At 37.0% G+C, this 15,653-nt stretch overlaps 1 protein-coding gene across 8 annotated transcripts in view; it reads left to right on the forward strand.

The window, feature by feature from the left end:
• Positions 1 to 15,653, forward strand: part of DLG2 (discs large MAGUK scaffold protein 2) — a 999,038-nt gene that overhangs the window by 586,689 nt on the left and 396,696 nt on the right. For 7 of the 8 annotated variants that reach the window (XM_018071067.2, XM_025894987.2, XM_018071060.1 and 4 more), the window contains one exon: positions 12,617 to 12,670. In XM_018071067.2, coding sequence (XP_017926556.1) covers positions 12,617 to 12,670 — 54 coding nt within the window. Of the gene's footprint in view, positions 1 to 967; positions 1,043 to 12,616; positions 12,671 to 15,653 lie in introns of those variants that run through there. The other variant, XM_018071061.1, reaches the window with a different exon arrangement.

Below are 15,653 nucleotides of genomic sequence, written 5' to 3' on the forward strand. Positions count from 1 at the left end.
AGATAGTGACAATATTTCAATTTTATCATTAATGATAAAGAAAAGAGAGAGCTACATTAAAAAAACTTGAAATTGAGACATAGCTTTTAAATGAAGCAGTATTTATCAATTGTATATAACTATATAAATTGAACATATGGGTATTACTGCTTATCACCAAGTGACATACAGTAGTATGATATTGTGTATCATGTATAAAATAAAACAATTAAATAAATGATCTCTTCTATGTTTACATCAATATGTGTTACTAATTTTAATTCAAAATATTTTGAAAAAACAATTTATTTATATTAGTGTCGTATGCACTGGAAATATTTTAATAGCAGATGCAGGATGATGTTTCTGGTAACAGGGTTAGGTAAGCTAGGTGGAATGTGCTGGAAAGAAAAGAAGAGGGTATCTTTCTTCTGTGTGTCTTCATTTCATGTGAAATATAAATTTAATGGGATTATTTTTAAATGAAAATATACTAATATTTTGTAAAAGATACATATATCTAAACTGTCAAGAATTATTCAGTTCTAACTGTATCAGATCAGTATTGAGCTAATAAGTGAGCAAAAGTATCTTCAATATCAGATGGGCTGATAACAAAAGATGCTTGGCCCCCTGTTTGTGTATGAGTAGAGAGCTTATACTGTAATCAAATAAGACATTTCAAAATGTCTCACAAAGCTTATAGTAGCATGTGAAGGATGGGCTGACTTTAACTTTGGAGTCTCTTGATTTCTCCTTGTTACGGCTGCCCTAAAAAACTTTGTGCTTCCCACAGATTCTGTGTTCTTCTTGCTATAATATTTTCTATGTCATTTTTCTCCCATTCCTCTGAAGCACACGATGTTCCCATTTCTTGTCCTCCCAGCCAAACATTTATTTAGTATCAGGGTCAGGTCTGCAGTGGGGTTTTATATGTTAGTACTCAGAATTGGTACACCTGCCTGTGAAGTTGGTTAGCTTTTGGAAAGGACCATCACATAAGGTGTTAATTTTCCCCAGACGTCCTATGGCGAAAGTCAGGATTTACAACAGGCTGAGAATGGTAAATGTGATATTTCTGGCAGGCATCATGATTTACTGAATGAGGGGGATATTTTCTTTTGGAGGGTGGGATTGGTGCCTAAAAGATAGGGTAGGAGGAGACTGGATCTGTCCAAAGGGTTCTGGGGAAAGGCTGCCTCATGTCTGAATGTCAGTTTCTTGGAATAGATGTTGAACTGGTTTTGAGGTTGAAGCACTGCTGTACAATCGCAAGAGAAATCTGAGTTCCTGAAGCTGAATATTTTTAAGACTGCGCTCTTTGATTCCTGTATTCTACTTACCTCCTGCCGTAAGCAGACAGCTCTGTTTATGTTACTAAATGCTATGCTTAGTCCTTTTACAGGTGTTGTCTCCTAGCACCTGGTGTATAGTGCTTTTTTTGTCAGGAAATCTTTTCTTTTTTCCTAACAGTAATCAGAGCTTATTTCTGAAAGTCCTTTCCTGGAGCTTTTCCATTAAAAAAAGAGAAACAAACCACCATCATATCAGAGACAGAGGACATAACCAGGAGCTGCTTATTATTGTTATTATTGCTGTTATTACTATAGGAAGAGGCTGCCTTGATGTTATGAACCATTTAATGTTCCAGTGTTTTCGGGGATCATGTTAAATTCATGAAGGGTTGCTGTGACATTTGAAGTTCCCCTAATTGATCTTGGTAGATCAGTTCTGACAATTTTTAGGTTTTGTTTCTCTGTGATTGTTACATCTATTGTTCGATACAGTGACAGTGAAAGGTCAATGTTGTCTTGTGTACAAGGAAGGTTGTTTGTGGGATAAGTGGCTTTTAATTATACACATTCACACAGCAAATCCAGAGAGCACAGAGCTTTCCTAGTCTTGTCTGGATCACCGCTAATAATGTGTACAAATAGCAGCATCTTAAATGTTTGTGTTTTACAAAGCAGAAAATATGTCTTTATATCAGTAACTAAAAGGCATCTTATCATCTAAGAACAGTCATATTTCAAAGTGGTGACCTGTGTTACTTTTTTGCCTGCCTCATAGAAAAAGGGCCATGTTACTTGCTGCTAGATAAGTCCCCATTAAAATTGCGACCATCTATTTTAATTCAGTTTAAGATAATTTTTTACTCAGTGTTTCTTTATCCAATTCTAGCCAAAATAACACTGTTCAGAAATGACAGAATGCTAAAATATAACAATGGGGAAAGACCTCATAGGTCACATCACCCACCTGTCAGAATGTGAATACTACCTATGGAATGTATTTCAGTGCTTAGTATAAGTTTATACAAGGGCAACAAGGCTTTGATGTCTCCTCTGGAGAGACTATACTATAGTTTGTTGAATTTACCACACAGTTATATCTGTGTATAAAATCTACCTGGCTACCCTTCACAAGAAACTGAAAATATTCCCATGTTAAAATTAGCAAAATATTTGTTGAAAAGCATGCAAGTATAATTTTCCCTATATGGGTTGTTTTTCAGCATCATTCATAACACCAAAGATTTGTTGGGTTTTTTTTACATTTCTTCCTTTTGCTTTTAGTTCAGCTTCTGAAGTCTGTGTTTTTAGTATTGATTCACCTTTTTGCACCTATAATCTAATTGTTTTAAGTTCACAAGGCTGCTCTTCCCTTGATTATTTCTCAACAGGAATTGCCTTCTTTTTTTTCCAGGCCTGTAATTTTGATTCAAGTAAGGTGTATTTTTAAGGTCTGGTACAACTTCTTTGAAAGACTGTTGGTCCTGCTGTACTCTCCAGTCATGTTGATTGTGTTTCTCAGGCTTAGAATAACCCCTGGCACTTTCTTTACTTAAACCATGACTCTATACATAGAGCTCCTTTTGTGGTGCTGTTACTTCTCAAGTTCAGTCCCTTTACATGGTTTCATTATTCTTCAAACTTATCATGCCATGTTGTGTTGATTTTGTGTTTTGAAATTTTTTGCTTAATGCTATTTCTAAGAATTAAGAGGTCACCAGCAACACATTTTAGTAGACTATGTGTTAGGAGAAGAAGGTGTAGTTTTCCTTCTCCATGGAAAGCTCTCAATAGAGGATATGTAAGGATATATATAAAAGAATAATCAGTTGCTACTTTATGTGTTTCTGTTTTTCCACAATAACTTTCCTTGTGGCTGTAGCACTGCTTCCACTTCTTTTTTTATTGAGAGACTTTATTGTGGCCTTACAGTACTTGAAAGGGTCCTATAAGAAGGATGGGAACAGACTTTTTAACAGGACCTTTTGTGATAGGGCAAGGGCTAATGGGTTTAAATTAAAAGATGATTGATTTAGATAAGATATAAGAAAGAAGTTTTTCACAATCATGGTGGTAAAATACTGGCACAGGTTGCCTGGAGAGGTGGTGGGTGCCCCATCTCTGGAAATGTTCAAAGTCAGGTTGGATGGGGCTCTAAGTAACCTGATCTAGTTGAAGATGTCCCTGCTCATTGCAGGGGGGCCTAGATGGAGATTAAACATTGGTTGGCAAGCCCTATAGTAAAGTACCAAATAGGTGTAATTCATGTAACAGAGCATCTCCATTGAGAAAAGCATTTTATGCCACACAAGGTTAAACCATGTAAAACGGCTGATTCCCCCTAAGCCCTGGGTAGCTGCACTTCACATATGAATATTTCTTATATTTTGAACTGATGTACTGTGGGTGCAAGGGTCCTGCAGTGATTTAGGGTTTGAAACAGGCTGTCAGCAAGCGATATATTTGGAATTATTTTGTTAATTTTATTCATCATGTAATGATTCTGGGACATAAAGGGACACTTTGGGACATCAATTAAAACTTCTCCAGAGGACGTTAGGTTAGAAACTTACTTTCTCTGACATAAAAATCAAAACATTCTTTACTCCAGCACAGATGAACTCAATTTTGAGTTTATTGCAGATATTCACAATTGAGTTTATTTCTTCAAGATCTTCCTATATAGTTATTTACGTATTAATTCAGTGAAAGCATTTGACAAAATAGCTTTGCCTCTGTATATACTTAGCCAGAATCCATGAGTTACTTTGTTGGATTTTATGAACCACAGTAATCCCCTGCTCTTCTTGTGGCCAATTCAGTACTGAAACAAGTTCAGTGGCGATTTTGTTATTTGTACTATTAGAACTTTTCCAAAACTCTCTCTTTCTTTTGTATTTCTTATTCTTTTCTCTCTATGGAGAATTTTAGCTGTGGCACCAGTAAGTCTTGTTGTCTTCTGCTATTGCCAGCAGAGTTGATCAGTCTTTGGCACTGATTCCATTCTTTCTGGGCTGCTGTTTACAGTGCTCAGTGTAATGGATTAGTTCCTAACAGCATGTGTTTCATTCTTTGAACTTTATGTTCTGATAAACCTCTTGAACAGCTACTGAATTCTGTAAAAGTAATTCCCCTATTTCACATTTAGTTTTGCATTCTCTTTTTTTCTTCTTTTCATCTGCATTGTAATTTTTAGTCTATTTGTTTCTGTGTTTTTGAGGCTGGTTATAAAACCTCCACAAAGAAATAAATGTTACACTCAAACTTCAGGTATTTCAGGATGTAGAAAGGTAATGGAATAAGATACTGGATAACTTCTCTGTAGGCTTGGTGTACCATGATTTTAAAAACAAAAAGTTATATGGTGGGGTCAGCCTTCTCTTTTGAAGAGAAAGGAGGGAAAGCCAAAAATGAGAAAATACCATAATTAAGGTTGCAAGTGCAGTCCAGATCAAGCCCTTCCATCATTTTGTTGGGGTCACACATGCATTTGTTTTCCCTCTGGCCCCACTCAGCATTTGGAGAAAGTGTTGGAGTATTTGTAGGTGTGGCTTAGTGGTGGTCTTGGCAGCGCTGGGTTAGCATTTGGACTTGACAACCTTAGAGGTCTTTTCCAGCCTAAATGACTTTATGATTCTATAAAAGAATGGCTATAGTTTTTTGCTTTGCTTTTGTTTTTCTCTCTTGGGAAGGAGTTTTATCTTTGTGCACACCAAGGCTGAAAGAAAAAAGGAAAAAAGAAGCATGCAGCTGGGTTAAATAGGATGCCTAAAATCACAGAATCATAGAATATTCTGAGTTGGAAGGTACCCTAAAGAATCATCAAACCCAACTCCTAGCCCTGCACAAGACATCCCCAAGAATCACACCATGTGCCTGAGAACACTGTCCAAATGCTTCTTGAACTCTATCAGGCTTGGTGCTGTGACCACTTCCCTGGGGAGCCTGTTCCAGTACCCAACCAAACCACCCTCTGGGTGAAGAAACTTTTTCTAATATCCAACCTAAACCTCCCCTGACACAACTTCAGGCCATTCCTTCAGGTCCTGTCACTGATTGCCAGTGCTTGCCCCTGCTCTTCCCCTTATGAGGAAGTGGCTTCCCCTCAAGGCCCTTCACCATTTCTACTGCTCTCTTTTGGATGCTAATGTTTGTATGCTTATAGATATCTATATTTATACATATGTACATGTCCACTTGCCACTTAGTTATGATCATTTTGTAAAAGATTAAAATCCAATTGAAGAGAAAAACTATTTTTAAAAAAATGTAAGAAGTAGTCCACACTCATGGATGATGTGACACATTAATATACTAATCAGGTATAAAGAACTTGACAGGTATTTGATATGTAGTGATAGGACAGTGGAGATAGAGCAGAGATCAGAGCTGAGATCTGTGTCATAAATTAATGTTATGGCCCATTCACTTTCAAAAAGCCAAGAACATGTGCTGAAGTGGTATATGTAAACACAGGATTTAGGCATAGATTTCTGATCAAAGCTGGAACACTGGTGTAAGACACTGCATGAATTGCTTTTGTGGATCAGTAGAGATGTGATAATGAGACCTCTGTGTGAGTCATAATATGGCACTTGGTATCCTAGAATGAGATGGATGGATCCATCCTGTCTAGTGATAGGAAGGTTGTCACCTCAAAATTTAATGCGTAATAACATTTAGTTGAATAATATCTTCACTGGAAATTTTGATGTACCATAATTATCCCTCATTCTCTATAGGGCTTTTCCCATTGATGTTTCTGTGTCCTTTACTGGATCTTATATTGAGCAAAAAGTTACCTACTATGTTAATCATTGCTAATTCAAATTGCTAACGGGTAAGAGGAAACTTCCGGGGAAGCTTCAACAACTGTAAAGTAGGTGCTTTCTTGCCATTCCCTCTGATAGCCTAGGGGTCCACACAGAAATGCTATGTTTTCCTTGGGTCTAAATATTTTTTTTAAATTATGTCAGATAATACAATTTTAAACAGGAAATAATTTCTACATATTAAGTGAAAACCGATGTAAAACCCAAATCTGAAAATAAGGCCACCTTCTTTGAAAGGTATAATTTATGTTTAAATTAAGTTACTTTATATAAGGTTGCATTAGATATGTAGGGAGTGGTCTTGAGGATTTCTTGAGGCATTTTGCTTCTATTCTTGACAGCTGCAGCCTGCAAGCAGAGCTGCTTTTGACTTCTGTTTTATGTTTTTAAGTAAAGGTAGGATTGTCTACTGAAAAGTCATTCTTTAGATGTTCAAAGAGGTTCCCTATCTTTTACATTTTCTGATTAATAACAAGGAAATGACTTTTTATCCTTCTTAGTCTTACAGTTTGTAATTCAGTGGTAAATACAGAAAAGGTTCTGTGTGTTCTGTGATCTTGAGGCCTCATGGCATGCCAGAGAATTACTGTTTTGACATCTAAATTGTCATTTAATCTTTCCTGCCATTGTGTGTAAATGTAAATCTATTTCTTGCAATTGTGAAAGGAAACTCTTGACAATATGAAATGAATTTAAACTAATTCAGCATTGCTGTCTTAAGACCTTAAACAGACTGACACTATGTATCTGAGAAATGCAGCATACCCTATTCATGTACAAATATAGGGCCTGCTCCACTTTGTAATATTAGGACACAAAATGCTAACATTTTGAAGGAAAATAAAATTGCAAATATATATTCCAGAGAGTGTTTTAGAATTTAGGGGTAGCTGCCTGGTAAGATAAGCCCTTAACTATGATGTACAGTTCACAGAGTCCATTGTCTGCAAAAGATGGCAATAAGCCACTGACGACACAACTTACTTTTAAAATGGTAATATGTACACTGTTGTATTACTCTAAATTTCATCACCTCTTTATTTTGAGTTTACTTAAATGTAATAGTGCAAGTAATGATGTTGATTCCTTAACAGGGAAACGAGCAATATAGAATTTTGAGTCAAATGCCCTAACGGCCTCAAGTTGTACCAGGGGAGGTCGAGATTGGATATTAAGAAAAATCTCTTCACTGAAGGGTGGCCAAGCATTGGAACAGGCTGCTCAGGGAAGTGGTGGAATCACTGTCCCTGGCAGTGTTCAAAAAAGGGTAGAAGGGGTAATAAGAGACGTGGTTTAGTGGTGGACCTGGCAGTGCTGGGTTAATGGTTGAACTTGATTTTAGAGGTCTTTTCCAAACTTAATGATTCTATAGTTTTATGAAATTAAAATTGCAGTGAGGAATAAGCATAAATGGGCAATTTCAAAATGATCACATACTTGATTGTGTTTTCTAGTTAAGAAGTAGTGTGCTGTGCTCATTATTTATAAAATAGTTACCACATAACTATGCAAGTGATTTCATGGTCTGGTGTTGAATACAGCACTGCATAGTAGGAACAGTTAAAATAAAGAGTTATGAATGCTGAACAAAGACAGAAGCTCAGTATAATATGGATAATCTCTACATCTGTGAGTGCTATAAGCCAAACCAGTCAACCAGGATAATGCTAGCACTTGTGGTAAAATTCATCTTGTCTGAGAGGTATGAGTCATGTCATACACTTGTAGAGAATTTGGTAGCAGAGTAAATGTTCATGAACTATACCGTGTGCCTTTTTGTACTCTTTCTGCTGGCTTCAAGTGCTTTTACTCTACCCTGCTTCTAAGTTGTGCTTTTGGCGGAAGAGCAACTAGACCGTCTGAATTGCTGCAAGCAGAACAATCTCGTATATATTTGTGGAAGCAAAGTCTGTTGTGCTCAAGTCCTTTAAGAAGAAAAATAAAAAAAATCTTCCTTTTTACTTTTTTCCCCAAAGCTATTCTAGTTTTGTCTCAGCTATGCCAATCTGTCACTGCAGCTGTCAAGTGTGATCCCTTTTCTTCAAAGCACAGAGATGGTTCAGCTGAAAGCACTGCTTCTAATCAAGGACAGGAGAAAGGTCTGTGCAGGGAGCAGGAGCTATAAGGCTGACAGCCCACATGATACATTATCAGTTTATTATAATACTTAATGTATAGTTAAGGATTGGGGCATAAAGGAAAGTGAATGAGGAATGAGGAAAACAGGATCACTCAATTTACTGTACTCACTAATATTCTGGTGATTGGCTTGGTTATATTTTGCAGCTAGGAAAACCTCAGTAAAGTGTAATTCAATGTCTTGGTGAAAACTGAAGAGCAGGTCAAAGGGCAGAGCTAGGAATAAAGTAATTATTTTCCAGAAAGCTATTTCTTCTTCTCACTCAGTCTCAAACCTAGATACAGAGTATGGGTGGGTATATAGATTATGAGAGATAAGAGGCAATGCTGTCTCAAAGACACAGTAGACAGAGGTTCTTGAGAGAATCCTGACAATTTTTTGTATGTCTTTGTTAATTTATGCACAATTGGAAGTACTGTTGATACGTTGTGGTCGATAGATTTCTCAGTGTTTCCATAAGTACAGAGATACCTGAGTATCTTTTTTGAGAATTTGGTGAACCGGTACATGTAGCAGGTTTTCAAGTCAGCACAGATACAGACACATCATCCTGGAAGGTAAAATCTTTCTGACTCTCTGTCGATGCTGATTGTCTCGATTTATCCCTTCAGTAATTTCACTGGGATTACAGGACTATTTTGTTGCCAGTGATTGCAAACTGTCTTCTCAACTTTGCATGATTGAAGTCTCCTACTTTTCTTTAAAGTATGAGCTACAAACAGGCCCCAGCTAATAAAATCATCTCTGTTTCCTACACTTTAATCCAATGTTGGAGCTCAGGAGGTCAGCATTCTTCAAATTACCATATATCAGAGAGTCCGAAGGAAAATGTTTTTATTAAATCATTTTTGTCATTAAAGAAAACAAAAGAAACAAACCCCAAAATACTAAAAAGACAAGTTATCACACAGATGCACTGTCCCACACATGCACACATGCAAACACATGCACAGATATAAACAGGAGGAACAGAAAAGGAAAATGTACTGATGGTATTAGTTGTGAGAGTGGTTGTAGTCACTATATCCATCTGAAACTATTGCTCTGTGAATTTTTTCATGCCCATCTGTCTGATCAGGATAAATGTCTCAGTAGCAGAAAATAGTCAGTTTGATAGTTTAGTTCAATTCTTCCAATCAGTAAAAAGTACAATAAGAACAGTGTTGAAATGAACCCTGAGAAATATTCTAGCTTGAAAACTAATTCTTTACCAACTGCGTAGAAGGGCCAGTCAGGGAAGGATCACACCATTCAGAGCAGCTTCATATGCTCCGATTTTTAATGTGGAAAGGATGATGGACCAAGTGATAACCTGGGGATCAGGATTAGGTAGGAAGCTAACAAATGGAAACATTCTGGTGGATGCCTCCAGGAAGTCTTATCAAGGCTCATAAAGGACAGAAGAAGGTGATTACACAGAGGGAGGTCAATTTACAACAGTTAGGTTTTGCCTTGCCAACCTAACAGCTTTCTGTGATGAGAAGACTAGCTCTGTGGATGAGGAAAAATCAGTAGCTGTCATTTGCCTTGATTTTATCAAGGCCTTCAGCACGAATTCACAGTTCAACCACATGAGAGAGAAACCGAATGGATGGATGTACTTACTAGAAGATGAGTGGGACACTGACTAGACCACCAGATCCAAAGGGTAGTGGTCAGCAGTTCAAAGTCCAGTCACTGATGGCAAGTTTCTTGTAGTTTTCATACAGAGTTGATACAGGTGCTAATGCTGTTTAACATCTTCATTAATAACCAGAATGATTATGTAAAGTGCACTGTCAGCAAGGTTTGAAATAATACCAGACTGGGAAGAGCAGATGATACATTGGACAGTTGCTTTTCAAAGGAATTTCAATAGACAGAAGAAATGGGCTGAGACGAACATCACAGAGTTCAATGGGCAGGAATTCCTGCCCCAGGACAGAATAAAACCTGGAGCAGTCCTAGCCAGGCACAGTTCAGCTAAGCTGCAACTTTGTGGAGTGGAGAACAAGTTGCACATGAGTCAGCCATGTGCCCTTACAGTGGTTAAGGCAAATGGCAAATTGGGCTGCACTAATAACATCTTGGGCAGCAGTTTGAAGGACATCCCCTCATCACCTGCCATACTGCACAGGGAGCACTGTATCCAAATCCATATTCTCCACTGTGTTAAAGTGTGTGGAGGATAACCAAGATGGTGGCGCACACAACACAACAGAGTCCGAGCACAGAACATTCAATAGAAAAGTTCATCTACCTTGGAAAAGAATAGTCTGTGGAAAGAATCTATTTGCTATCTTCAGCCATCTGAGGATGTTTAGAGAAGGGTGCAGGATGAAGAATGTGCAGGTTCTGCATCTGCTTATAAGAGGAAGGAATAATTGAGTTTTCAAAAGAAATTACAATTCTCCTAAATGTTATTTTTTTGTGGTGTTTCCACATTTGCTATTTTCCTATTTCTTTAACTTTACTTCAGATACAGATATAAGGCTTTGTTCCTCAATCGGTTAGAAGAGATTGGTGATAATATGATAGTGCTTTGGAAAGTTATTTATGAAATATGTTTATTTTAATAGGTATTTTTTTTAAAATCAGTGGAAAGATGCTTTTATTCTGAAAATTCCAAACTTTGTTTATCGTTGATAATAGACCAACACAGTTGGTAAAAATAAAAAGAAGGTAGCATCAATACTATAAAAAACCCCAAGCTTTTTCTTCCCATAGCAAAGGTAACACTCTTTAAGTGTATGGAGTTAAATATTCATGAAAGTAAAAACTATGATTCTAAAAGGGAAATCCTTTGTTTAACCTTCAATGATAATACAATTATAAATAAATCCATATGCCTGAAGCAAAAAATATTATGATCATGCAGCCTTCAGCTTTTACATATCACTCCAGTGTGTCCAGTGTTACGGGACACAGTGAGAATAACTGGGTATGGGTGTATAATGTCTTTTCAGATACTAAGCATTTTACTATTAAATTGGACCTTACCATGACAACTGGTACATGCCATGAAAAGTAGACACACCAAATTGTATGCATTTCAGTTTTTATTTGTGGCTTACAGAAATAATAGAAATAATGGCATTAATCAGCAGTAGCTGTCATCCATTAACATATAATTTCTTTGGACACAGAGTTGTCTTTCAATAATTGCACAAAAACTAGAAAAAAACCCCTGTGATATTCTCACAGGATTTGAACTGTTGCTCCAATGTCACATTCTTAATTTGGATTTTTACTTAGGTTTTGAAATCCTGCAGTGAATATTTGACAATAGAAATACCATTAGTGTTTTCAGTAGTGCCATGTTCATGCCTACCATGCACAAAAAGACACTGTAGTCTGTATGAGTTTAAAGTACAGACAGTCATTCATTGACAAATATGCACTGTAGATAAATAGAACTGTGCCAAGCAGTAGTATTTTAGCACCCCATGACAGTGCCTGAAGAGTCTTTGCTGCCTGAGCAGGCACTAGTCAAGCAGAGAAGGGATGCCTTCCATCACTTTTGTACAGTACTGACTACATGTTGATCCTTCTCTTGAGTCCTTGAGTTATTAACAATCCCATCTCAGCAGTCCTGCCTCAGTTTAACATTTTAGTGATGGTGTTTGCCTCTGGCCTACACTTTCTCACAACTCTGTAGTTTTCTCCAGAGTCAGAGCCAAGATTATGCAGCTGCATCAAATCAGAGCTCAGCCTTGGATCTGTACCACGTGGGAAGAGGAAGAGGTTAGGGCACTTCAAGTGGCTGGAAACTAGCCTGAATATGAGTTTCATCAATAAATTAAAGATCAGGTTGGGCAGCTTTGCAGATTCACAAATCTTTTTAATTGGATCTGTATTTCAATCTGAACCTCAGCTGAGTGCATATGAACCATCCAGAATATACAGCCTTGACATAAATGTCATAGTACATGTGCATATACATATACTTCGTAGCATATATAATACTTCTAAGTAGTGTACACATTAAATGTTGATGTTTATCCTCTGTAAAGATCGTGGTTCTGCCCACACACAAAAGATGGACTTGTAAGGTAGGGAAGCTGAAATCCTTAACCCCAACATCCCCTAATTGTGAGTTGAATACATCAGGTTTCTTATAGTTCTATTAAAAAATGAATGACTGGTATTATATATTCAGGATGTGATCCAAAGCCTAAGAAAGACCACAGTGAGCTGTGGTTTCGAGGCTGAGAATCTATTTCCTTCATCCTTAATTGATTGAACAGTACCCAAAGTTATGTACTGTTGTACAATTTGAATTCAATGGGAAGACACGCTTTTAGACTTTTAATTTAATGTATCATTATGGTTATTTCAATATTAATATCAGGTCTTTAAATTTATTTTCTCTTTTTTTTTTTCTGCTCTTTCAGGCAAGCCCTGCCCCTATAATTGTCAACACAGACACCTTGGACACAATCCCTTATGTAAGTATTAATGTTTTGTTTATTATTATGCGGAGTTTGTTTATTTTCATGTAGAAATTCTATTCAGTATCTCATAGAAGTTATAAACAGATCTGAAAGTTAAGCATGTCTTTTACAATTACAGAGTTAATTTTTTTTCTAGGAAAGGAAATCAGGAATGATAATTGCACTCAGGTGAATTATAGCACGTTATATGCACATAATTTGTAGTTTATACTTGAACACATATACTGTAACTTACTAAAACTAGGTTTTCTTTAGAAAAAAAAAATATTTCATTGAAGCTATCCTCCTTACCAGGGACATAAAGTATGAATATTTCTTTATAGAGCAGTGTGCACCCTGCTAACTTATTAGAAAGATATCTAGATGCACAGTATAATATTAAAATGATGCAAACAGCTCTTCATTTGTGTGTCTATACTTCTTTTGTAGATGAAAATTGCTCATGATAAATAACAGTTCAAACTAATTGACTTAGTATTTTCTTATTAATGTCTCTTCTTTTGTACTACTTCTAGGAAAAAAGTTGTACTAAAATAAATGCATGTTTTTATTAGAGTTTAAAAAATCTGTTTTTCTAAAAGTGCTTGATCTTATTGTCATTTTAGACTGTAAAATCAACTATAGTTGAAGGTAAAGGACACAAAGAAAGACAAAGCAAACACATCACAAAGAGAGTTACAGGATTAAATGACTGGAGGGAAAAAAAACAAGTAGCACAAAGATAGACAGCCAGTGTCTAATCTTTCTTCTTGCATCATCTTAGTTATCTTTTTAAAGCTCCTAATTAATGTCTCTCATCTGTCATGTTTTGTCCACACCTGTTTCTTATGATAACAATGCATAGACCTAATAATTATCTACCTACACCAATCATGTTGCTGGGTTCTATCTTTCAGAAGACTGTTGATGATGAAGGAGTTTAATAGGGGTTGTCATGGCCGGTTTGTTTGTTATTGCCAATTCATAAAACTTAGAAGTTATGGGGCAGAGCACATGTAAAGATCACAACCAAGAGCAATTTAGTAGAATGACAGTGCTATAAAGCAGAAGAGAATTAAATCCCTTGTTGGGAATATCAACCATTGGAAAGGGTGGAAAAGTTAAATAAAATTTCTCTGTTAATTTGCATTCAGCTTTCTTAAAAGGTTTCCTATCATTTCTGTCTCAGTTTTCCATCCTGACATCAGAACTATCTGCTATGGTCTCACACTCAATAGGACCGTCTAGCTTTTCTCCTGTTTTTTGATGAAACGTTTTACACTTAATGTTTTCTAGTTCTTCCGAGGGATATGGGGAACTACAATTCTCATTTTCAGTGCTGGGCCTGTGCCCAGGATACTCTGCAGCTACAGTGTTAGAATTCCTAAATACAGATGCAATTCCACTAGTGGCAAGATGCTCAATCTATATGATTTATTCCCATAAAACAGCCTATCAATACTTACACACTTTTATACCACTTTTTAGTAGTGTTCCTTTCTCTTAAATAATAAAGAACAAGTGAAATAAAGAAATATTGACAGTAGACTGAGAAGTGTCTGTGGGCTATTTCAATCTCCAACACATGATTTGAAACTAGATAAATACACAGAAGGTGCTTATTTTAGAAACAGAGACCTCTGAATTAGTCACCTTGCTCTTACCTGATGCCTGGGAAGAATTATTTCTCTTGGATATGACACACAGCAGCGCTATCATAGGACTTACTTAGACTAGCCAATAAGAAAGGTCAAGGTGAAGTGTATCTGCTGAGCCCAGGCCACCATAGTGCCCCACAGGACTTTGGGTCTCTGCCTTACAAATAGGCATTTCCTTATGATCAGGATTTGTATGCTTGAATGTCCTCCAGAATGAGGCACAAAGACAAACTATGATCAAATTACCTCTTCCTCCAAACTAATATTTGGGAGAGTGGGCTGGGAGACCTCTGTTTTCCTTCTTGCTCCTAGGAGTAATTCAGTTTAATTTATTTTGGTTTCATTTTGTGATGTTTCCTCTGCTAGAAAGATGCTGTAGTCACTGGACCAGTTACATGTTTGTGCATCCTCTCCTTGCCCAGGGAACCTTCCCAAAACGGTTTAGTGACAGCATGTGGTGGATTGACTCTGGTCAATAGCCAAACACTTTTCACTCCTCTCTGATGTGGGTCAGGAATAAAAATAGGAGATGGACAGAGTTATGTACTGAGATAATGGCAGTTAAATAGGGAAAGCAAATGCTGCATACCCAGGTAAAGAAAAATAAGGAGTTCATTCATACTTCCCATGAGCTGGCAGATGTTTAGACTTTTCTTGGAAAGCAGGGTTTCATCATGTGTAGCTGTTACCTTGGAAGACAAATGTCATAACCATGACCCCTTTCTCCTCCTTTCCCTGAGCTTTTATTGCACACCACCATATGATCTGGAATATCCCTTTGGTCATTTGGGGTAACCTGTCCTGGCTGGATCCCCTCCCAAACCTTTACCCACTCCAGCCAACTTGCTATTGGGACAGAAAGGGAAAAAAGTGGAAGGAGAGAAAGCCTTTGGCAATAGCCAAAACACTGGTGTGTTATCAACATTGTTTCAGCCACACATTGAATCATAGCTCTACATGGGCTACTGTGAAGAAAATAAACTCCATCCCAGCAAAACCCAGTACAACCTATAATATTGTGTGGGTCCTGCAATACAGCTTATTACATCATGGGCTGTTAGGGAGGTTTTCTCTCTCTTAAATATTTGGAAATATAGAGACAAATTTTCCAAACCAGATGAACTAAGTGTATGATAATGCAGCCATCATCATACAATTTATTTTACAGGAAATATAATTTAGCAGATATGCCCTAAAATATTTTTTCTGGACAGGTCAGTTCAGAGAGATAACAGAAAGCTAGATTTAATTATGATTTTTGCAACTTGAACATGAGTCAAGCAGCTGCTTTTTCAGCACTGTCAGGACTTTCACACATGCCTGGCAGAAGACTGGAGACA

This window comes from Manacus vitellinus, unplaced genomic scaffold, assembly GCF_001715985.3.
Source record: "Manacus vitellinus isolate BGI_N305 unplaced genomic scaffold, ASM171598v3 scaffold_2_pilon, whole genome shotgun sequence".
In the NCBI taxonomy this organism is placed as follows: Eukaryota; Metazoa; Chordata; class Aves; order Passeriformes; family Pipridae; genus Manacus; species Manacus vitellinus.